This window comes from Budorcas taxicolor, chromosome 13 (assembly GCF_023091745.1).
Source record: "Budorcas taxicolor isolate Tak-1 chromosome 13, Takin1.1, whole genome shotgun sequence".
In the NCBI taxonomy this organism is placed as follows: Eukaryota; Metazoa; Chordata; class Mammalia; order Artiodactyla; family Bovidae; genus Budorcas; species Budorcas taxicolor.
The window spans coordinates 22,587,081-22,611,205 of record NC_068922.1 but is presented as its reverse complement, the minus strand read 5'-3'; the positions used below and the strand labels follow the sequence as shown (position 1 = coordinate 22,611,205).

The following is a 24,125-nucleotide window of genomic DNA, read 5'->3' as shown; positions in this document are numbered from 1 at the left end:
CGGCAAACACTAATCTAAGAAAAACCCTCCTGGAACAAGGTAAAGGTTTCATGAGAGAGTCTTTGTATCAGCATTCTATTAAGAACACATGAGGACTTCACCATTTGTACTAAGATCAAATATAAATTTAATTTGTAATACACCTGATTTATCTGAGAAATCTGATTATTAAACCTCCAAGTAAAAGGCAGAAAGACGCAGGTGGGAAAAAAAAAGATTCCATTGACTGTGGAGTCAGGCATGCCTGGTCATAAATGCTGGCTCCATCATTTATTAATCAGTATCTCGTTTTCTTCAATTTAAGTCTGAATTTGGCAATAAGGAGCCCAAGATCTGAGCCACAGTCAGCTCCTGGTTTTGTTTTTGCTGACTGTATAGAGCTTCTCCATGTTTGGCTGCAAAGAATATAATCAACCTGATTTCTGTATTGACTATCTGGTGATGCCCATGTGCAGAGTCTTTTCTGTTGTTGGAAGAGGGTGTTCGCTATGACCAGTGTGTTCTCTTGGCAAAACTCTGCTAGCCTCTGACCTGCTTCACTTTGTACTCCAAGGCCTAATTTGCCTGTTACTCCAGGTAACTCTCTTGCCTTTGTAGTTTTGCATTCCAATCCCCTATAAAGAAAAGGACATCTTTTTGGGGTGTTAGTTCTAGAAGCTCTTGTAGGTCTTCATGGAACCGTTCACCTTCAATTTCTTCAGCATTTCTGGTCGTGGTATAGACTTCAATTACTGTGATATCAAATGGTTTGCCTTGGAAACGAACAGAGATCATTCTGTCGTTTTTGAGACTGCATCTAAGAACTGTATTTAGGACTCTTTCACTGACTCTGAGGGGCACTCTATTTCTTCTTAGGGATTCTTGCACACAGTAGTAGATATAATGGTCATCTGAGTTAAATTTGCCCATTCCAGTCCATTTTAGTTCACTGATTCCTAAAATGTCAATGTTCACTCTTACTATCTCCTATTTAACCACTTCCAATTTGCCTTGATTCATGGACCTAACATTCCAGGCTTATGCAATATTGCTCTTTACAGCATCAGACTTTACTTCCATCACCAGTAACATCCACAACTGGGTGTTGTTTCTGCTTTGGCTCCATCTCTTCATTCTTTCTGGAGTTATTTCTTCACTGATCTTCAGTGACATATTGAGCACCTACCAACCTGGGGAGTTCCTCTTTCAGTGTCCTCTATCTTTTTGCCTATTCACAGGGTTCTCAAGGCAAGAATACTGAAGTAGTTTGCCATTCCCTTCTTCAGTGGACCACATTTTCTCAGAACTCTCCACCATGAACATTTCACTTCATGCAAAGATGGGAACATTTCATGTAAAGATGGGCACAATAAAGGACACAAATGGTATGGACCTAACAGAAGCAGAAGATATTAAAAAGAGGTGGCAAGAATACACAGAAGAACTATGCAAAAAGACCTTCATGACTCAGATAACCATGATGGTATGATCACTCAGATCACAGACATCCTGGAATGTGAAGTCAAGTGGGCCTTAGGAAGCATCACTACAAAAAAAATTAGCAGGGGTGATGGAATTCCAGTTGAGCTATTTCAAATCCTGAAAGATGATACTGTGAAAGTGCTGCACTCAATGTACCAGCAAATTTGGAAAACTCAGCAGTGGCCACAGGACTGGAAAAGGTCAGTTTTCATTCCAACCCCAAAGAAAGGCAATGCCAAAGAATGTTCAAATACTGTACAATTGCACTCATCTCACATGCTAGCAAAGTATGCTCGAAATTCTCCAAGCCAGGCTTCAACAGAATATGAACCGTGACCCTCCAGCTGTTCAAGCTGGATTTAGAAAAGGCAGAGGAACCAGGGATCAAATTGCCAACATCTGCTGGATCATCAAAAAAGCAAGAGAATTCCAGAAAAACATCTGCTTTATTGACTATGCCAAAGCCATTAACTATGTGAATCACAACAAACTGTGGAAAATTCTTCAAGAGATGGGAATACCAGACCACCTGACCTGTCTCCTGAGAAATCTGTATGCACGTCAAGAAGCAACAGTTAGAACTGGACATGGAACAACAGACTGGTTCCAAATTGGGAGAGGAGTACATCAAAGCTGCATCTTTTCACCTGGCTTATATAACTTATATGCAGAGTACATCATGAGAAATGCCAAGTTGGATGGAGCACAAGCTAGAATCAAGATTGCCGGGAGAAATATCAATAACCTCAGACACACAAATGACACCACCCTTATGGCAGAAAGAGAAGAAGAACTAAAAAGTCTCTTGATGAAAGTGAAAGAAGAGAGTGAAAAAATTGGCCTAAAGCTCAATATTCAGAAAACTAAGTTCATGACATCTGGTCCCGTCACTTCATCATGGCAAATAGATGGGGAAACAACGGAAACAGTGGCAGACTTTATTTTCTTGGGCTCCAAAATCACTATAGATGGTGACTGTAGCCATGAAATTAAAAGATGCTTGGTCCTTGGAAGAAAAGTTATGACCAACCTAAACAGCATATTAAAAAGCAGAAATACTACTTTGCCAACAAAGGTCCATATAGTCAAAGCTATGATTTTTCCAGCAGTCATATACAGTTATTTAAGAGTTGAACCATAAAGAAGGTTTGCCTGGAAGAATTGATGCTTTTGAACTGTGGTGTTGGAGAAGACTCTTGAGAGTCCCACGGGCTGCAAGGAGATCCAGCCAGTCTATCCTAAAGGAAAACAGTCTTGAATATCCATTGGAAGGACTGATGCTGAAGCTGAAACGCCAATACTTTGGCCACCTGATGCAAAGAACTGACTCACTGGAAAAGACCCTTATGCTGGGAAAGATTGAAAGTGGGAGAAGGGGACCACAGAGGATGAGATGGTTGGATGGCATCACTGACTCAATGGACATGAGTTTGAGTAAGCTCCAGAAGTTGGTGTGGAGAGGGAAGCCTGGAATGCTGCAGTCCATGGAGTCGCAAAGAGTCAGACACGACTGAGTGACTGAAGTGACTGACTGATCTCTTGTTTTTGTCTGCCCATTATTTTGTTCCTTAGGTAACTCTTGCCACCTCCTTGCAACTTTGTGAAGACTTTCAGCCACAGTATTGCATCACCCCTGACTACAACACTGGGAATGTTAAACGGTAAGGCCAGTCCTAAGTGGACAAGCCTCAGGGTCTCTAAACATTCTCAGTTCCAATGGCTTTCACTTCGATTCTCCTTTAGTATGCTATAATCATATTTTGTAAAAATTGAAGAGTCTTAATGTACTTGCAAGCTAACAGTGAGCCCACCAGTTTCATGGGTACTGGAAGAAAACGTAAAGACTTGTGGGTTGGACACAAGGAGCTTTACTACTCATAGCAACAGCAGTAGCCATAGTGTCAGCATTTGCACTGTTCCTGCCCAATTCTGACAGGATGATCTGAAGGAGACCAGGTGACACTTGTACACACAACGGTTTGCATTTCAGGAGAGGAACTTTGGGTTTAGGGAACCCAATGCCTGGCAAATACCCCAAAAAGAGATATATCTCTGTTATCTCCCAAGAAGACAGACAAATCTGCCTTGCTCTGGATGGTGCTGCCATTTTCCTAGACTATTTATTATACAGATATTCTGAAAAGATGTGTACAAATATGAGAGACCTGTAGAGAGCTGTCTCCCAACAACTGATGTCATAACAGACCAACAAAATATTAACCATTATGCTCTACTCTAATTCACTATGCTCTAGTCACAATCATGCAGTTGACTCACTCTCTCACTTGTTCTTGGCACTTCACTGAGTTCTTTCAGACTCTTGCTCCAACAAAACTCTTCCTACATTTCCTTCCTACAAAACTCTATGCCTTCATCCCCTAGCTTTGCTTTAAACACTTTTGAAAACAACTTGTTTCCTTATCCCAATACCCAATCCGCCTAGCCATATCTCCCCTAGGATTCTGCCCCCATCTACCTTCTCTGCTCCATTATCCAGGTGACCAAGTTGTAAGCAGACAGGGTAGAGCATCCCGGAGAAAGAGAACCAGGCATGGCTTTGTTGACATAAGAGATGCCATTTCTGACCCAAGCCATTTAATGATCTAGGCCTGGCTGCAATGCTTGCCCTTGAACAGGTCATAATGATCTTAAGGGAAGTGAGGGAACAAAGGATACGCAGTCAAGAAACTTCGTAGTTCAGTGATAAAACAGTCCTGCTGCTGCTAAGTTGCTTCAGTTGTGTCCGCGTCTGTGCAACCCCATAGACGGCAGCCCACCAGGCTCCCCTGTCCCTGAGATTCTCCAGGCAAGAACACTGGAGTGGGTTGCCATTTCCTTCTCCAATGCATGAAAGTGAAAAGTGAAAGCGAAGTCGCTCAGTCGTGTCCGACTCTTAGCAACCCCATGGACCTCAGCCTACCAGGCTCCTCCATCCATGGGATTTTCCAGGCAAGAGTACTGGAGTAGGGTGCCACTGCCTTCTCCAATGAATGCTCTAGTCCTTCATAAAAAATGGCATAGTATCCACATTTAACCTATACATCCTCCTGTGTATTTTAAACCATCTCCTGATTATTTATAATACCTAATAAAATGTAAATGCTATATAAATAGTTGCCTGAGCCCAGCAAATTCAAGTTTTTCCTTTTGGAACTTGTTGCAATTTTTTTCCACAGTTGGTTGCATCCACAGATATATAACCCAATGGGTAAAAAACAGGCATTCAACTAGGGGGATGGGAAGCTATGTGCGTGCACACATGTGACATCTGAGGCCAGGTCACAAAAAATACTGTAGTTTTCACCATGCTCTCTCTTATTCTGGGAAAAGTTAGCTCATCTGACGAAAAGCTAGGTGCCATATTATAAGGACACTCAAACAGTCCTACAGAGAGGTCATGCAGCAAGAAACTGGGGTTCTTGGTCAGCCAGGATCAACTTACTGGCCATGTTAATAAGCCATTTTGGAAGCATATCTATGGGCCTTAGTCAAACCTTCAAATGACCGTATTCCTGCCAACAGCTTGACTACAATCTGATGAGACCCTGAGATAGAGTTTGCTAGATATTCCTTGCTAAGTTTCTAATTCAAAGAAACTACAACATAATAAATATTCAGTATAATTTTAAGTCACTAAATTTTGGAGTAATTTGTTATGCTGCAACTGGTAACTAATACACATTTGTGTTACATGCACAGAATGCTACCATAACAACAACAACAACAACAACAACAAATGTAGGAGTTTCAAGGAATCAGTGAGCACGAGCTGCAAGACTTTCAGGAAATGATGAGTGAAAGCCTAATGAGCATGGAAGAAACTGTTCTCAGTCTTTCAGGGGGCTGCTAAGGAGAGCTAAAGGAGAAAAAACATTGATTTAACTGAAAAGTAGAGGAAATAGGGTTCTAGTTATGTAGTAACAAAGTTTAGCAACATTGGTGCCCTTGGTAACATAAAGAAGAGAAAAATGCACTTAATGTATGATTTAAGTAAGGAGATTTTTCTAAGTAATATGTTAAAAGTGTAGTCTTTTTACTATTTATAGTAAAAAGCAGTATAGAGAAAAACTAAACTGCGAAGACCACTGACAAAAAGGAACCAATACTTTCTGGTTTTAAAAATGTCAGTCTTTCCAAACAGCAATCAATACTTAAGTAAGGACTAAGTATATCAGATTTGGAGACATGTGGTTGTATTGTGAGGCTCCCAAACATAAAACAAACATAAAATCTAAGCTATTTCAGAAAATGAGAGCAAAGCCAACGGTGTGGCTGTAAAATCCATTCTTGAGATCTGGGAGAACCTGAAACAACGTCAGGTGTCAGGATCATGAAAGACAAACAAAGAATGAGGAAATATGCCAGAATGGGGAAAAAAAATAATAGACTAGAACAACTGAATGCAATGTGTGATCCTGGACTGGATTCTGAACCTGAAAACAAATTTCCCTCCTTTAGCATGGAGGACATCCAACCAGGATCTGAAGATCCAATAGTTCTGCAATAATGTTAATTTACTGACTTTGTACTGCAATCATGTAGGAAATTTCTCTTTTTATTAAAACTATACACTAAAGTACTTCGGCTAACAGCATTGTATTCATAATTTACTGTCTTAAAGTTCAGGAAAAAAAGACTACACACAGAAAGTGAGAGAGAAAGAAAAGGCAGGGGAGGAGAAGGGAGGACAAGAAAAGGCTAACGGGATGAAATGTTAACATCTTGAGAGTCTGGGCGAATGGCATAGAGAAATAATGTGCAGTATTTTTGCAACTCCTCTCAAAATCCTACTACTATAGAATACTAACAGCTACTGTAAAATTAAACATTTTGGGGAAAAAAATATGTTAATCCTTCTGACTGGCTGCCCAACATAGCAAGATAAAACTAGCGTTACTTATAGAACTCCTCATTGAACGGCCCCTTCTTAATTAATCACATCTCCTGTCAATCTTCAGCTCCACCACACACACTACAAATATTCTAAATTACTGGTCCTGAAAAGCCCTGGCCTCTCTTAACTCTCTGTACATGTAGAAGCTTAAGTAGCCCAGTACTCTTCAAAGAGACGAAAAGTCCTAAACAAACAGGAAGTCCAGTCAGTGCCGAGGCTCACAAAACATCGACCAAAAAGCCCATCTCCCCCAACCTCCCATGACACCCTAACAGTACTTATTCTACCAGTAACTTGTTTATCTGTTGCCAGTTATTAATAACAGAATGGAACCAAGAGCAAGTAAGAAGGTGGAATTCAGGGCAGGAGATAAATCCCTCTGAGTAGGGGACAGTTGGATTTCTGTCATACCTAGTTACAACTGAGTGTATTTCCCTAAGATACACTACCACTAATTGTAATATGGATGTAAAGAACTGTAAGCCTAGTTCTATACTACTAATACATTATAAATTAGCATTAATGAGTGGGAGGAGGATAAAGTGAGGATCAAATGAACTGGTACAGATTATCTCAATGCAATAAATAACCACTGATTTCAAATTGATGATCTCCAACTTAGTCTTCAGAAAAAAACAAATAAATCCTTTCTGAAGCTGGGAGCCTCACAATACAAGCACATGTCTCCAAATCTGATACACCTTTTCATTTCCTAACTCTCACCCACACCTGACTCTTCAGCAGGGCTAGGCTTGAAAACAATTCTACTTTACAGTGAACAATAACTAACATTAATGGGAAGATAGTCTTCATAAACAATAATTCATGATCCAAATTGTTTCATGATTGAATTAAGCCTCTTCTATACTAAACACAGCTTTTAATTCATTTCAAACACCTATTTTCAAACTATATATGCCGATTTTTAAATTTTTATAGAGACTGTTCCTTATTCAAAGTTGAATTTCACCAGTAACTTCTCCTCTTTCCTTGCTGGCACTTCACAGTCAATAACCAGTAGTAATACACCTTGGTCCACACAGAAATTCTCTGAAAAGCAAAGGCTTAAGTATTTTTTGAATTTTCTTACAATTATATATAAAAAGTTAACATAAATTGATTTCATTTTAAAATAAGTGAGTTGGATAACACAATATTTAGTATTACTCTTTATCAACACAAATATAACAATAAATATGTGCAAAATGAACTCTGATAAAAGAACTCACCGGGAATAGGATTCTAATATATCTTATAAACAATATCGCCAAAATTATCTTCATAATATACTGTATTTTATAGTACTAAAATCTATATAGATGATAAGTACTATCTGTGAAAACATTTTATAACATGATATGTATATTTTCAAGACAACCCTACTAGATGTTAAAATCTTAAAAAAGATAAGGATAAAGAGAAAGATAGCCTATAACATCCGATTTCTACAGCTATTAATATAACTCAACATCAAGATACCATAATAAAAAAGTTGCTTCTCAAATATTCCCAAGGCAAGAAAACAAATTTAACAATAATATTCTCACAGTCTTTATGGATTATCAGGAAATCTCAAATTATTAGAAAATAAAAAGTACAAGTTAATTTTAAGTCTGACAACAAAATCAAACTGTACTAAACTCATATGTCCTAAAAGTAAACTTCACATAGTATTTACATACTAATGAAAGTAACAACTGCTAGAATTTAGTGCTAAACAAGTTTGACTAAATATATTGTTTTTTAATCTACTATCCAACAATTGCAAAAACTCATAACATGAAAACTTTAATTCATTCCTAGAGAGAAAGAAGATTAATAAATAAATGTAGTATCCATACTACATTGATGAAACACTGTACTATATTTAATAACTATGCTCTATAAATAACATGACAGGGATATATCAAGGTAAATGTGGTCATACAGCAAATAATTCTTTAAAGAAGGTAATGCTCATGAAATGGCAGACCATAAGACCATCATTAGTAAGACCTCGCTCTTCACAATTTATAAAAGCCCTATCTAAGACTTCCTCATTCATGATTTAAAAGCTTAAAATTTCATGGTGCTTTTGACAAAACCTGTAATTAAACTAAATCTGCCATTTTTCCATCAGCAATGCAGATAATAATAGACAATAAAATCAAACCCTACTGTCACTATCACAGAACTACCTCGTTAAAAAACTCAAAATGAATGTGTACTTGCTACCTGAGATCTACCAAAAATATATAAACCTAACAAATGTTCTGAAGGAGAATATGAGGTTATAATTATTTTTCACTAATAACTGGAAAATTAAATTCAAAACAAAAAGAAATTAAGCTTTCAAAATATTTACCTTCAGAAAAGAAACAAATTCAAACTAAATTCAAACTTGTTTTTAATAACATTAGCATTTTAATTGCATTCCCAATCCTAAGTATTTACAAACATGAGATTGTTAAGTGATTTAGTTTTTAGCACAATCTACAGAAATATGTTCCCAACTAGTTTACAACAACTGTTTAAGAGTAATGCTCTTTTCTAGTTGAAGAAGTTCTTCACTTCGTTGAAAATAATTCACAGTTGTATCCTTCTCCTATGTGGGCAATATGTCCTAAGAATGATTCTCTAGTACTTTACATTAGTTTATTAAAAAATTACTCATATCCTTTACAGTAAGTAAAAATGTAACCAAAAACCAGGTAAGTCAGAAGAAGACAGTTTAGTATTATGCAAGCTTTTAGTCTTTTAAATAAATGACAAAATATTATCAAATAAATGGTATGACGTTTGATGATTTAAAAAATAATAAACCATTAGCACCATGGGGCAGTGGGATCAGGGGGAGGACAGTTAAGAATATATAGAACTTCAAAACCATTCTATATTACAAGGGAAAAGGCTGATGAGGTTCTTTCTCACATGTCAAATGAGTTAATAATATCTAGCAATAAACCATTATTGCTAAAGTTAATCAAAGATTTCAATAGATAACCAGAGTAACACATGCAATAATTGCTCTCATGCCTTCAATCAAGTTTTTAATATTTCAAATTTTCAGTTGAAATGGGCACGACCATATTCACAAATATGGCATACTATTTTAAACCTACTTTTTGACTTAATACACAGTCAGAAATTTTCAGTACTTCAATGTTTTCATTCAGCTATCAAGAACTTAATTTTATTTAAAAAAGAAAAAAAATCTATTAAGTAGATGTGCTACATATTTAGCAACAACAAATCCACTTACTTTTTTCTCTTTCTCATGATGTTTATCCTGAGAGTGAGAGGAAGAATCACTTAAACTTTGATCATATGACCTATTAGATCCCCGTTTGCTCTTTTTCTAAAAGAGAAAATATATATACATATAGGTAGATGTATATAAAGTTTTAAATCTTTTTTGTTAGGTTAAAACCAATTCAACTGTGAAATATTTTTAAATGTCTACTGGAGGAAAAAAGAAAAGGCTATTTCAAACTACATAATCCAATTCAACACCATCCATATATTATCTATTTCACTATAAAGGAAAATATAACCCTTAACCTAACATTAATGCCATGTTTTTGTACATTTATTAAAATGTGTGAAAACAGACCGTATTTTCAACTAAGCAGTGGCTTATTTGCCATTTTATTACAAAACCACCTCATTACAGAGATCAACTATAGTTTTCAATGTCTGCTTTAAAATATAAAAGAAATTTCAACAAAAAATAGAAAATACCATATTGAAGAAGGATGGCAAAACCAGAAGAAAAGAAAAACTTTTAAGAGTTACTTTATGCCAGTAGGAAAAGTAAGAACCTTTTTAATCTCACACTTTCAGTATGAAGGCATACTATTTTCTAAAAATTTGTCTCTACAGTTCATATACAGAAAAAAAAGAAAGGAAATGTCAGTATTAGACTCACGCATTTTTCAAAGCAATACTAAAAGTAACACACACTTCTATTTAAAAGACTTAAACAGATTCATAATCAAGTATGACAGTGAGTTATTTCAGGTGTTAAAACTTGGTGGTACCATAACTAATTAGTTTAAACTAGATAAAAATGACTATAAAGGATGATCAAATTCCTTACAAACACAGAGCTCATACAATCTTATTAAATTATTAAACAGACTTTTCCCCCATCACCAAATAGGATAACAGCACATTAATAACAATGAAAAAATTCTATTTGCACAAATTCCAAAACCCATTTTCGTTATTTCTATATTTTATCTATATCATCTCTGATTTAGAAAATGAAGATTCCAACATGCTTTTAATATCCTAAGTAAATTTTCAATTTTACTATCTCAAAATTTCTCCTAGAAGACTTTGATGTTCTTTGATAGTCATTAAAAAAATAAATCAGTAAGTTTATGTTATTTGGTATCTTCAATATCAAATAATATATATACACTCTCAATACTTTATATGCAACAGCCAGAATACTGGGGTCATAAGCTGCTGATTTCATAAAAAAGAGTTCCTTTTCTAAAAAGAAACAGCCCTATTCACAGAAGAAAAGGAACAATAAAAAATAACAAGAAGACACTAAAGAAAAACAAAGAAGCCTTCAATTTTTAGTGTACAAACCTGGTACCAACTAAAGACTGAGAAACAGACAATGGGGAATTAAAGAAATATTGATCCTTCAAAGGAACACAGACACAAAATATACAATGATTAATCAAACAGTACTAACTTATCCATGCTATGTGACAATACAGACTAATCAAATCTAAAATATTCCCAAACTTGTATTTAAATATTTCTTTCTAAGACCTTTAATGAAGAAGCTACAAAAAAGCCTTGTTTCAGTGTTACTATCCAAGCAAATAAAAATGAAAACAATAAAACCAGTAATAGTAATAAAGCAAAAAGATGTGAAACAAAGTGACAGGGAATCACAAATTATATAATCAAATGTCAAAAATTAAGTTAACTGAAAACAGTGGTAAATTATAGAGTTCATTACACATTTTTATTTTCTACTAAATGTATACCAACATTTACTATTAACAATTAATATATATTCTAAAGTAGTATATTTTAGAACAGTCACCTTTGTAAATGAACTCATGCAAAGCAAAATCTTCTAAAACTACTACAGCTTTTAATTCCCAACAAACAACACACTAAGAAAACTCAATCTAGAGCAAAAGCAACCCCCAAAAAAGGGATGCTTTATAAAGACTCAGTTCAAACCTAATTATTATAATCGTAAATTAAATTCAAGACAGATTCTTACCAGCTTACTAAAATGGTATTTACAGTAGCCACAATATTGGACGTTATCTGCACCATTACCTTCTTCTTCACAAAGCAGTCCGGCAAACTGAGCACTGAAAATAAAAGCCAAGTATATCAACAAAATTTAAACCATAGTATATATATGTGTGCGTGTGTGTGTATAAAACATTTTATGTATTTATGTATTTGTGTATGTTTGTGTATATATACATAAAATTCAATTCCAAGCACGTAGGTATCTCGTAAGAGAAAAGAGAAAATAAAAGGCTTTATTCTCACTGAGACTAAGAACATTCCACCCCATCTTTTGACTGCTATATCTTTAAAGCTATATACATGGTTTAAAATAAACTTATTATTCATCTCTAATAAGGAGAGAGATTTTTGCATGCTTTAAGTCACCAAATAGACATTAAATTTCTTGAAAGATATCGTCACGACCCCAAACTTAACACTTCATTTGATTTTCCAATCTGTATCACAGGTACAATTAGAAAAGGCCAGGTATCTAAAGGGCTTACATGACATGTGATGGTATTTACCCATGAAGACAGATTATATTGTTAGAAGTAAAATGCTTCAAGTTATAACATAGTAGAGTAGGTAAGAAAAACAGAAGCTGTGTTTTTCTAGTCAAAAACAAGGGAAGAAATGAAATTAAAACCTAAAGCTATGATAATATTTTTTTAATGAAGTGTTAATGTTTATAACCATCATATTGTCAATTTGACCTTCCACTTTCAACATTCCAAAATAATAGTACTAGTATGTATCTCACAGCCAAAAAAGGTCTTTCATCATTGGAAAATTAAGTACAATATTAAGGAAATTTTTAAATTTTATTTTTTACTGAGGTATAGTTGAATTACAATGTTGTGTTAATTACTGCTGTACAGCAAAGTGACTAAGTTATACATACATAAATACACATACACTCTTTTTCATATTCTTTTCCACTATAGTTTATCACAGGATACTGAATGCAGTTCCCTGTGCTCTAACAGTAGGACCTTGTTGTTTATCCATCCCATATTTATTAGTCTGCATCTACAACTACTAGTCCCAAACTCTCAACCCTGCCCTCTCCATCCCACTCCCCCTTAGCAACCACCAGTCTGTTTTCCATGTCCCTGATTAGGGAACTAGATCTAGAACCCACATGCCACAGCTAAGTGTTTCCATGTCACAACTAAAGATTCTATATGTTGCAACTAACACCAGGCGCAGTCAAGTAAATAAATATTTTTTTAAATTGAAAAAAAAAAAAAACCTGCCCATTTCATAGTAAATACTCAATGTGTATTAGTCACTCAGTCATGCCCAACTCTTTGTGCCCCCATGGACTGTAGCTGCCAGGCTCCACTGTCCATGGAATTCTCCGGGCAGAATACTGGAGTGGGTTGCCATTTCCTTCTCCAGAGTATCTTCCCAACCCAGGGACCAAACCAGGGTCTCCTGCACTGCAGGCAGAATTCTTTGCCACCCGAGCCACCAGGGAAACCCAAATACTCAATACATAACAGTTACTATCATTAATTAGTATTCTAAGGAAGTTAAATTTATGTTTGTTAAATGCACCAAATGTTCCTTACAGTAGCACATATTACAAAACAATCTGGAAACAAAGTGTCTGAAAATCTGTGAAATGTTAATTAAATACCAATATCTGATAGGATATAATGTAGTCATTTCCATGCTGCTATGGACTGTATTTCTATCATCTCATCAAAATTTTTTTGTGAAAGAAATTATCAGAAAACAATGTTTCATTTAAACTGCTATTAAAATTATGCATTGAATATGTTCATGTATAAAAATAAAAGGAAGCATGAACAAAATAAAAATAGAAGGTCATTTAAAAATTTAAGAAACTTTCTAAGGAATAGCCACTATAATACAGAGAATGATAGTGATTGCTTTTTTTCCCCTCTTGAAATTTAGGCAGTGAAAAACACACGATCATTCACTAAATTCTTACTAGTATTTCAGGCTCTGCACCAAGTTTATCTACATCAGCTCTTGTAATCCTAATAACAAATCAAAGGGTAGGTAAACAACAGAAATATCTTAAGCAAAATAAAGCTGAATAAGACACTAGAACCAGGGTTACTTACTGGAAATTCACTCTGGTAAATACACTCAATTATTATAATTACTTTTATTACAGTAAGTAAATATAAACATAGAAACTATACCAACAAAATTTAGTTTAAGTAATATTTGGGTACCTAAGTCTTTAACTTACAAGGTATTCCCAATTTCAGTTCTGTAAAATGACAAAATCATATTTACCATGTCACGTGGAAAGCTTGTCGACATCCATGTTTATTACATGTCATGCAAGCACCAGTGGCTGCTTTGCTTTCTCTTCCTTGTTCATCACAAATATAGCAAGTCTTAGGGTAAAGAAAAAAAAAAAGAAATAAACACCTTACAAGTGGTTTATACAGATATGGATTTTATAGTTATCTTCACAGCTCAAAGTCAGGTTTACTAACTAATCTAATCCAAAATATAAATCTATTTTTTTTCTATTTATATCTGTTTTACAAGCAACGCAAACATGAAAACATCAATACAGACATAAATAGTCCTTGTAGGATTTCACAAGGCACAGATTCCTAGACTTAAAAAATCCCACAAGATAGGAGGAATCCTTACAGGCACTGAGGCCAGGGTGAAGAATATAGCTTACGCCACCTCGGTATTAAAATCTCCTCTCCACTATTTAACTGATTCCTGTAACAAAAATGTAAAATAAGGTTTGTCTTTCTTTTCTGCTGGAAGTGAGCATACAGAAAGGAGTTGGATATAAGGAGCTGGGACTCAGTGGGTGAAGGACAGTCCTTAATGAATGAGCAAAGTTTAGGTCATTCCTTCACAAAAATCCCTTCCACATGAGCTATCAATCAGCCCTGCTAACCTGACATACTAGTTCTGGGAGGAAACGCTTTTAGGAGATCAGAGGTGCCCCCAAGAGCTACTGGCCAATGAATACTCCCCGCAACTTTGACATCTACCTGGTCCTTTTTCTCAGGTGAAAATAGCTGATAATGAAAGGCTAAAAATGGCAATCTACAAGTATACAAAAAATTAATGCCTAACTACATATAATCAGATGATATAATTCTGAAAATAAACCAATCTGAATAAGGTATAACCTAGCCAACTTCAATAGGACCACATCTATTTTTTAACTTGGAAAAGTTTCTCCCACAATGCACTGTGGTGTCAAATATTTACAACACAGTTTCCAAAAGCCTAATATTTAGACAAGTAGGTAAATGAATTTTAACTCCTCTGCTGAAAGACAGAGACTGAACTGAATTGCAAAAATTACTTTGTATGTCTAAAAAGGAAAAACCCAAATTACAACAAAACTAACCTAGACACACTAACAATCGTAAGAGCATCTCTAACTGTTCATATTACCAGAAGGCAGTATCAAACAATTATAATGGAATAATTTAACATACATATTTTAGCCTATAAATAATCAAGTAAATTTTTAAAAGAAAAGTACAAAGCAGGTTGAAAGTCAGGGGCAATATGCAAACAGACCTCAAAGAATATCTCAATTTCCAAAACACTTGACAGTGAAAAGACACCATCATTTCACCATTCAATAAAACTAAAAATTATGACGGATTTTACTTTTAAGGAGTTAGGCCTTCCAGACATATGGAATAGCAGAGTGAAGAAGTCCAGGGATCCTCTCCTCAGTGAATTAAATACTTCACAGGTGAAGAACCACTTAAAGTCTCTGTATAGAATAAGCTGCGCCTGAGTGTGTGTGCTCAGTCATGTCTGACTCTTTACAAGCACATGAATTGTAGCCCACCAGGCTCCTCTATCCATGGAATTTTCCAGACAAGAATAATAGAGTGGGTTGCCATTTCCTATTCCAAGGGATCTTCCCAACCCAGGTATTTAATCTACATCACTCATGTCTCCTGCACTAGCAGACAGATGCTTTACCATTGTGCCATCTAGAATAAGCTACAAGGATATACAGTACAAACAGGGATGATAACTAATATTTTATAATTACTGTAATGGAATATAACCTCTAAAAATTATGCTACTATACTGTATATCTGTACCTATACAATACTGTATGTCAACTTAAAGTCTCTGAAAACTGTCCTAATGGCATGCGGCAGGATATTTTATCAAAGACAATCTACTAAATCTCATTAAGAACAGTGAGCATCTGTGGCACTTGAGCCATGATCTGTCCCCATCACCACCCTCACCCCCATAGCTCCCTGTGATGGTAGTTCCTTTCTGGGTAGTGCTGTCAAGAAGGTGAGGGCTCCCTTTCTCCCCTATCCAAGACTAGAGTTTTATCCAAGGAGGGTCAGGTCTCCAGTGACTCATACCACTATTCATCCTGATAGCTCCTACTCACAGACTCCCAACCCTAATAATAGGCCAAGATTCCCAGTGTTTCTATCAGCTTGCTTGCAGAATGGAAGCTACATGCTAGAAGGACAAGCTGGGCTACTTATACCCTTCCCTCCTGCCAGGACCTGTCAGAGTACAGGTGTCTGTCCAGAAGAAGCAGGGTGCTGTCTCCACCCGCAGCTCCAGAGAAAGCACTAGTGCAGAGGTTCTGTCTCCACAGGGAGAAGGAAGAATCATTCTCTAGAGTGGCTACATTACCTAACTTGCTTAATTTTCAACAAAAAAATTATAAGACATGAAAAGAAAAAGTATGACTCAGTCACAGGAAAAAAAAAAGTAGGCATTGGTAACTGCCTTTAAGGGGAGTCAAGATGTTGGACTTAGGTGACAAAGACCAATAACCAACAGAATTCTCGAGTTTAAAACTCACTAAAAGCACTAAACAGTAGATTTGAGTTGGCAGTAGGGAAAGAACAAATAACTTTAAAAACAGATCAACAGAGATTATAAAAAAAAAAACAGATGTTTTTGATAATACCACCTAAAGAACAGTTTCAGAAAAATACGCTACACCATTAACTGCGTTAACAAACAGTTAAGGAGAAAATTATAAGAGAAAAGAAAGGGACATAAACTGTATCTGAAGAAATAATAGCTGAAAACTTTCCAAATATGATGAAAAACAATAACCAACACATCCAAAAAGCTCTGCAAACTCCATATAGGATAAACACAAACAGATCCATATTCAAATTAATGAAAGGCAAAAATAAGAAACTCTTGAAATCAAAATGGGGAAAATGGCTCATCACATACAAGGAAACTTGAGGTCTTATTAGAAATAAAATGGGAGACAGAAAGCAGTGGAATAACATTTAAAATGCTCAAAGAACAAGAATCCTATATCCAGAAAAAGCTATATTGCAGAAATAAAGATAAAATAACAACAATATTCTCAGACCCAAAAAAACTGAGATACTTTGTTTCCCCAAATCCGAGTAACAAGAACTACAAAAAGAAATTCCTTCAGCTAAAATCCAGTGACACTAGACGACCACTGCAATGCACATATAAAAACAAAGAACTCCCATCACTTACACCTCAATAAAGGTGAAGTTTTTAAAAACATGCATACAGACCAATTTAAAAACACATAGAAAGGGCTCTGTAAGAAATGATAAAGACAGTATTTTTTTTAACCAATAAAATCCATTGTTTGTGGATAATGAACATATCCAGAATTTTCCACTGGGTCAAAATCTCCTTTTCTCAGTGGAGTTTCTGTGTTCCAGGGCACAGTTTATCACTCTATACATAGGAACTTAACTGAAAACAGCAAATGAAAACTCTAGGGGCTGAAGCTCAATAAGGACTCAATACATTTTTACATCACTGAGGTTTCAAACCGGCACAAGGTCATTCACACAGGCAGCTGTGGACCATTACACCCTAGGAGGCGAGCACTGGCAGGAATGAACATGGCCTGTGAAGGAGTGGGGACTGCAGTGATGCCGTGGAGCTTTCAGGGCCATCCATAAAGTGAGTCTCACCTTTCAAGAACACAGATATTTCTCTCTCACTTTGTTAACTTAAAAAGCAATTACCTAAAACATGTCCATAAATTGTACTGTTGGGACCATAACATATAGAAATGTAATATATGTGACAATGACAACACAATGAAAGAGAATGGGAATAAAGCTATTCTAGAGTCAGGAAATAACATCAGATGGTAACTAGAACCCACAGGAAGAAATCAAGAGAAACAAAAATGGTAAACACAAAAGCACACACTCTATAAATATATTTGTGGGTGTCTTCTCTTAGTTTCTTTAAATAGTGTAAGACTATATAGAGTAATAATTTTAACTTTTTGGGGGCTTACACTATTATACAGAGAGAAAATACCTATAATAGTAATAACACAAAAGTGGGGAGCAAAGAAATAAAATAAATGCCATGAATTTTTTATATCTTACTGGAGGTTAAGCAGATTCTATAAATTAAGATGAATATTATAAACCCAAGAGCAACCACTAAGAAAATAATCCAAGAAAATATAACTTAAAAGTACAATGGAAGATGTAAACCCAACCATATTAACAGCACTGACTATGAAGAGACTGATAAAGGCAGATACTGATAAACTAGGGTAAAAAAAAAAGTTCCATATGCTGCTGATAGGATACATTAGGTTGAAGACACAAGAAAGTGAAAAGCAAAAAGGATGAAAAATAGATATACCATGCAAAAGGCAACCAAACACACAGCTGAAGAGGTTCATTATATCAGATAAAAAATAGTCTGAGAGATTCTACAATAATAAAAAGGATGTAACAATTATAATCATATATATATGCAACAAACAAGAGCTTCCAAAACACATAAGTAGGAAAAAAGTGACTTGAAAGTTTTTATTTTCTCCTTAAATAGCTGTTGGATTGAGAAGAAAAATTATAAACTAAAGAATTATTGAGAAAATAATCCCAAACAACAAAAATACACCTAAATAAAATATCAAGTATGTGAATAAAGTTATAATCAGAGGCAAATTCATAGCCTAAAAGTTTTCATTTTAAGTAGGGAAAAAAGTCATAGTTTGACCTAACATTTTTAATAAGAGAAACAATGTTCATATATCAAAAGGATTTAAGGCTAGATTCCAACTCTACCTAAAAACTAGAGAACTGAGAGAACATCACTCCAAATTTATTAACAAAAAGCCATTTTAAATTTTTTAAAAAATCACAACTTTTCTTGAAACTATGAAAGATTTGCAGTTGCAAAGGCAACCAATTAGCCTGAAAGGGGACGCCTTCTCCTCTTCAGCCACCTGAAAACCACAAGACATTTGGAGACTATCCAATAATAATACAGCAAGAGAAGAAGATATGGAGGAAGAGGTGCAGCTAAGAATCAGCTAAAATTTTAACAAACTGTTAAAGGCTGATTATGGGTTACTGCAATAGAACAGGACCAGTGGAACCAGAGACAGGAGTTCTACTCCATGAAGACTCACAAGAAGCTCTTAGGGAAAACTGGAAGCAAGGAGGCAAAACAACCAGAAAGAATCTCTCTTGGTTGTGCAGGCATAAAGGACAGGATTAGGTGCCACTGAGGGAAAGACATGAAATCGCACCTCTTGACCAGACACTTCTTTCAAAAGCCCTGCGCATCTGGGGGACTGGCAGCAAACCCTGTCACACCCAGGGCGTGAGTAGACTCATGATGGTTAGGAAGACAGAGAAGAAAAATTACCCCTGAACAAGGCACAAGAAAAATTCCTGACCCCAGGCTCTGTTGATCTTCTCGCATTTTAGGAGAGGCAGGAAGCTTCTCCCTCACAAGTCCTTCTAGAGATGTAAAGCAAAGTCAGCCAAAGGGAGGAGGCAATAAAATGGTAAAACCCTGAGGTCCAGGTATACAGAAGCCTCCCCATGAGTCTGGACCAAAACAACAAAGAAACCAAAAGCCCAGAACATCAAATCATAACAGCAATCTAGCACTAACAGTGTGGGGGGCGGGACAACAAAAGTGTGGCAAAAGGAAGAGCACAGAAAGAAACCAACCTCTGTGGCACAGACTCACCAATACTCCAGCCCTCAACCTAAACATAACATAGTAGAGGAATATAAACGGGCAGGGACACCCCAGTGGGTTCAGGCAACAGATCATCAAGCCAGAGGGAGAGGTCACACAATGTCACTGTCACTGCATTTTATTAAATGCAGTCACAAAGCAAGTCACAAAGCAGCCTGGATATAAGAGATAGGGTATTTAATGCTGGTGCAGATAAAAACTGATGTAGCCACTATGGAAAACATTATGGAGGTTAAAAAAAAAACTAAAAATAGAGCTATCATATGAAAAGATATATGATCCCCTATGTTCTAAGCAGCACTATTTACAATAGCCAAGACATGGAAGCAACCTAAATGTCCATCAACAGATAAATAGATTAAAAAACACATGGTGTGTGTGTGTTTGTGTGTGTGTACACAATGGAATATCAGTCATTAAAAAGAATGAAATAACACCATCTGTGTCTGTGTGTGTGTACACAACGGAATATCAGTCATTATAAAGAATGACACCATCTAGAGCAACATGGATGGACCTAGATAGATATTATAATGCTAAGTGGAATAAGTCATAAAAAAACAAATATATCACTTACATGTGGAATCTAAAAAAAATGATACAAATGAACTTATTTAAAAAGAGAAACAGATTCACAGACATAGAAAACAAATCTATGGTTACCAAAGGGGAATGGTGGGATAAATTTGGAATCTGACAGTAACATATAAATACTACTATATATAAAACAGGTAAACAACAAGGCCTTATTATATAGCATAGGGAACTATATTCATATCTTTAATAACCTACAATATAAAAGAATCTCAAAAAGTGTGTATATATATATATATATGTATTTATGTGTTATATAAATAGAACTGAATCACTTTTCTGAACACCTGAAACTAACACAACTTTGTAAATCAACTATACTTCAAGAAAAACAAAACAAACACTTCTCTTAATAGCTATCCACATATGTATGGCTGAGTCCTTTCGTTCATTCACCTGAAAATATCACAACACTGTTAACTGATTATACCCCAATACAAAATAAAAAACAGCTATCTACCACTAATCCTTTGGGAAAAAGATGAACGGAAGCAGGGTCAGCAATTTCTAAGTTTTCCTCTACTGTTATCTTCTTATAATTCAATGACACCACATTTTATGGTGGTTTTGGTTTGTGTGGTTGGCCTATTATGATCCTTCCTAAACTTATAAACACTCATTCCTTCATGGCCATTCAATAAATAAAAACTATTCAAGAGAATAAATTCAGGATATACATAGCATCTGCCAACTACTCTCTATGGAAATTGCACCTTTCTAAACTAAAAGCTTCTCTGACCCAAAAAGGTCCCAAATCCCTATGTTGCCCCAATCTTCCCATTTCTTAAAAATTACTGAAAGGTAATTAAAGGTAACATGCCATTTATGTTTTTTAACAAAATGTATCAGTGAAATGAGGAACTGATACAAGAAAATATGAGAGGTCAAAAATAAGAATCTGATGACAAGTGGTTCAGAAGAAACTGGCCACTCTATTTTATTGACATGTGGAAAATTTAGCAACAAAGTCTACAGTGAATTGTCTGCAAGTGGATATACTACACAGGTAAGTCTAGAAATCATCCTTTTATTTCCCTTCTAAATCTCACAATGTTCCAGGATTATTTATTATTCTTTGCACTGATTATGATAAATTCTCTGAACTAATTTATTATCAGCATCTTCTCTTTGCACCTATTATTCTAGTTTATGTTACTTTCTCTAAAATTATTATTTGATTCTTTCTTCCAAGGTCAAATTCCCTATTATTGTGCAAAGACCTTATAATATCTTTGTGTGCCTTACTCAATTCCTTACACAAAAATACCTCCTTCCATTATGTTCTATAATACCTCATTCAGCTGTTCCATTATTTGTAAACTATCATTATTATTTTCATACACTGTAGTTATATATTTAATTGACTGTCTGTGTGTCACACGGAGATAAACTCTATGTCTTACACAATTTTCAGGATCTAGCACATGTAAAGCAGGTCCATTTCAAGTGGCCAATACATTTAAAAATAATCTCTACATTATCCTTTACCACCACCCATTAAGGACTGGTAACTTCCAAGGGAGTTCCCTGGCAGTCCACAGGTTAGGACTTGGCACTTTCACTGCTACAGCACGAGTTCAGTCCCTGGTTGGGGAACTAAGATCCCACGGGCCATGTGGCATGCCCAAAAAAACCCACTGATGTCTTCCAAACGCAACAAACCATTTTCCAATTGTTCCTATCATTTCAGAATAACATGTCCCCTATTAACCATACTAAATATTCATGAACCGGATATTATTGTTTTTAAGGTTTACTATACTACAGATCATGCAGTCGCAAAAAGTCAAACATAACTTAGCAACTAAACCACCACCATACAGACCAACAACCATAAAAATCCAAGAAACATATGCAGCAACTACATTTAAGGAAAACCACAAAAAGGAAAAATATTTGACAGGGAGAAATGCCATATTTCTGGAAGGGGAGATTCAACATTGTAAAAAGATCAATTCTCCTCTAAAATGTTTCACTGTAATACAAATAAAATCAAAATTGTAGTGTTAGTAATGTTCATCTAAAAAAAAATATATGCATGGTATTATTTGTTCTAACACGTACCAACATGTATTTAAAGCCATAGTCAATTAAAATAGTGTGCTACTAGAATAAGACTACAAAGATAGATCAAAGGGGTACAAAAGAAGTCAGAAAAGCCAAGAATTTAATGATCATTCGAACAGTATTCCAAATCACTGTGCAAAACGTAGTGCTGAAAAAGCTGACTAAATCATGTGAGAGGGGGAAAAATTAGACATCTATCTCAGCATATTCTAAAATTAACCTAACTGGATAGAAGATTTGTATCTAAATAAGTCATTCTTCTTTCTATACTCCCTTGAATACTTTCTACACTCCTTGAATACTTAAGTCTTAAAGCCATGAGGTGGGGTGAAGCTTGGCAGCATCTATCCTGCAAAGGAAGGGATAGCCCAACTCTAGTATCAGAGCCCCAGTAGGGTGATTCTCATGAAAGTGTTGAGGGTAGGGGGTGGAAATAGTATCAGAATGAGTTGTCAGAACCTGTGCAAAGTGAGGAAACCAACCATGAAAGGTAAAGAGGGGAGTTGTGTACTGAAGCTGAGCATTAAGCTCCCAAAATGGTTTAAAAAGAAAAAAAGCAGCCATGCAGGGGATCAGCAGCAACCCAAAGTGAGGTTTGAGCCTAAACAAAGTTAGGATGGCCTCTGTATTATGGGATGGCTTGTTAATAAAAGAGAGAATAATCAAATAAATATACTGAGGATAAAAGGAGTGAGGTTTCTCACTGTCTCACATGAGAGTCATAACAACAAAAAAGAAAATTAAAATGAACCCTGTGTTGTTGGATTAGGTGTAGGGAAATTACTAAGCAATTCCTAGGAGTTTATGGGTGGATACATAAATAGACACAGAAATACATATAGATATGTGTGCATGTACATATATCCACATAATAATCACAACTATGTGACCTCATCTACTTCAAAACATAAAGAAGATATAGATGTGAATGTGTGTGTATCTCTGCATCTATACGCACTGAGAGGGCCTGAAAACAGCAACCTCCTAGTTAACAGTGAGCACACCTAACATCCTCTTCAGTTTCTAGATACCATTCTTACCTAAAAGGATTCAAAACTTCTCTGAGAAACGGTTATTCGAGGACTAAGAAAGCAATGGTACAAGATGAGCCTAGAACATACCGTCATGTCAGAAGAAAAGAAGCCCTCAGAGAAAGACAGAAAGAAGTCAAAAGACACAGGAGAGCCTGAAGGGACCCACTGACTAAACCTGACACAATATAAGCATCACAGTAAGTGACAGCGATGGGGAATGACCCATTAAAACAAAACAGCAACACGGAAGTCGTTATTAGTCCATACTGATATAAATCATTGGGAAGTGATGAAAGCGTCTCCTTAAAATGGAATGCCAACTGATGAATGTAAACAATGGAATCAGAATACCACCACTTCTCATCAATCGTGGTAATAGATTCATTAAGCAAAGAAATAACAGTGGATGCTAAAATTAGTGAATAAAAGGCCCAAGAAACAAGGTATTTACATACTAAGTACTTCACTATAAAATGCTTACTAATTATAATGGAAATAAAGATTAACCTCCCAGTGGAGAAATCCTGCAGACACCACCTTAACCAAGTGACCAAGGTAACATCACCAGTATTGGGAAAAACTGAAATCATGTACCACCTGACAGGATGCAATGAGAAGAACACAGCACCAACTCTCTGACATTCCTGCCCAAAACCCATAATCTTAATTTAATAATGAGGAAATATTATTAAAAACCATTCTACGAATAATCTTCAGAAGTACCAAGGTTAGATAAGTCAGGAGACTTAAGGGACAAAAAGCAGACTGTGATCTTTTTGCTATGAAAAGATTCTACTGGGAAAACAAAGAATATGAATGGCAATTAGACA

The 24,125-nt window shown here is 35.7% G+C and overlaps 1 protein-coding gene across 1 annotated transcript in view; it reads right to left on the bottom strand.

Moving 5' to 3' along the window:
* MLLT10 (MLLT10 histone lysine methyltransferase DOT1L cofactor) overlaps positions 1 to 24,125 on the bottom strand; it is a 209,872-nt gene that overhangs the window by 113,766 nt on the left and 71,981 nt on the right. Inside the window, exons 6-8 of the mRNA XM_052650785.1 lie at positions 13,886 to 13,989; positions 11,592 to 11,685; positions 9,597 to 9,692 (exon numbers count right to left, since the gene is read on the bottom strand). Of these exons, the coding sequence (XP_052506745.1) occupies positions 9,597 to 9,692; positions 11,592 to 11,685; positions 13,886 to 13,989 (294 nt within the window). The remainder of the gene's footprint in view (positions 1 to 9,596; positions 9,693 to 11,591; positions 11,686 to 13,885; positions 13,990 to 24,125) is intronic.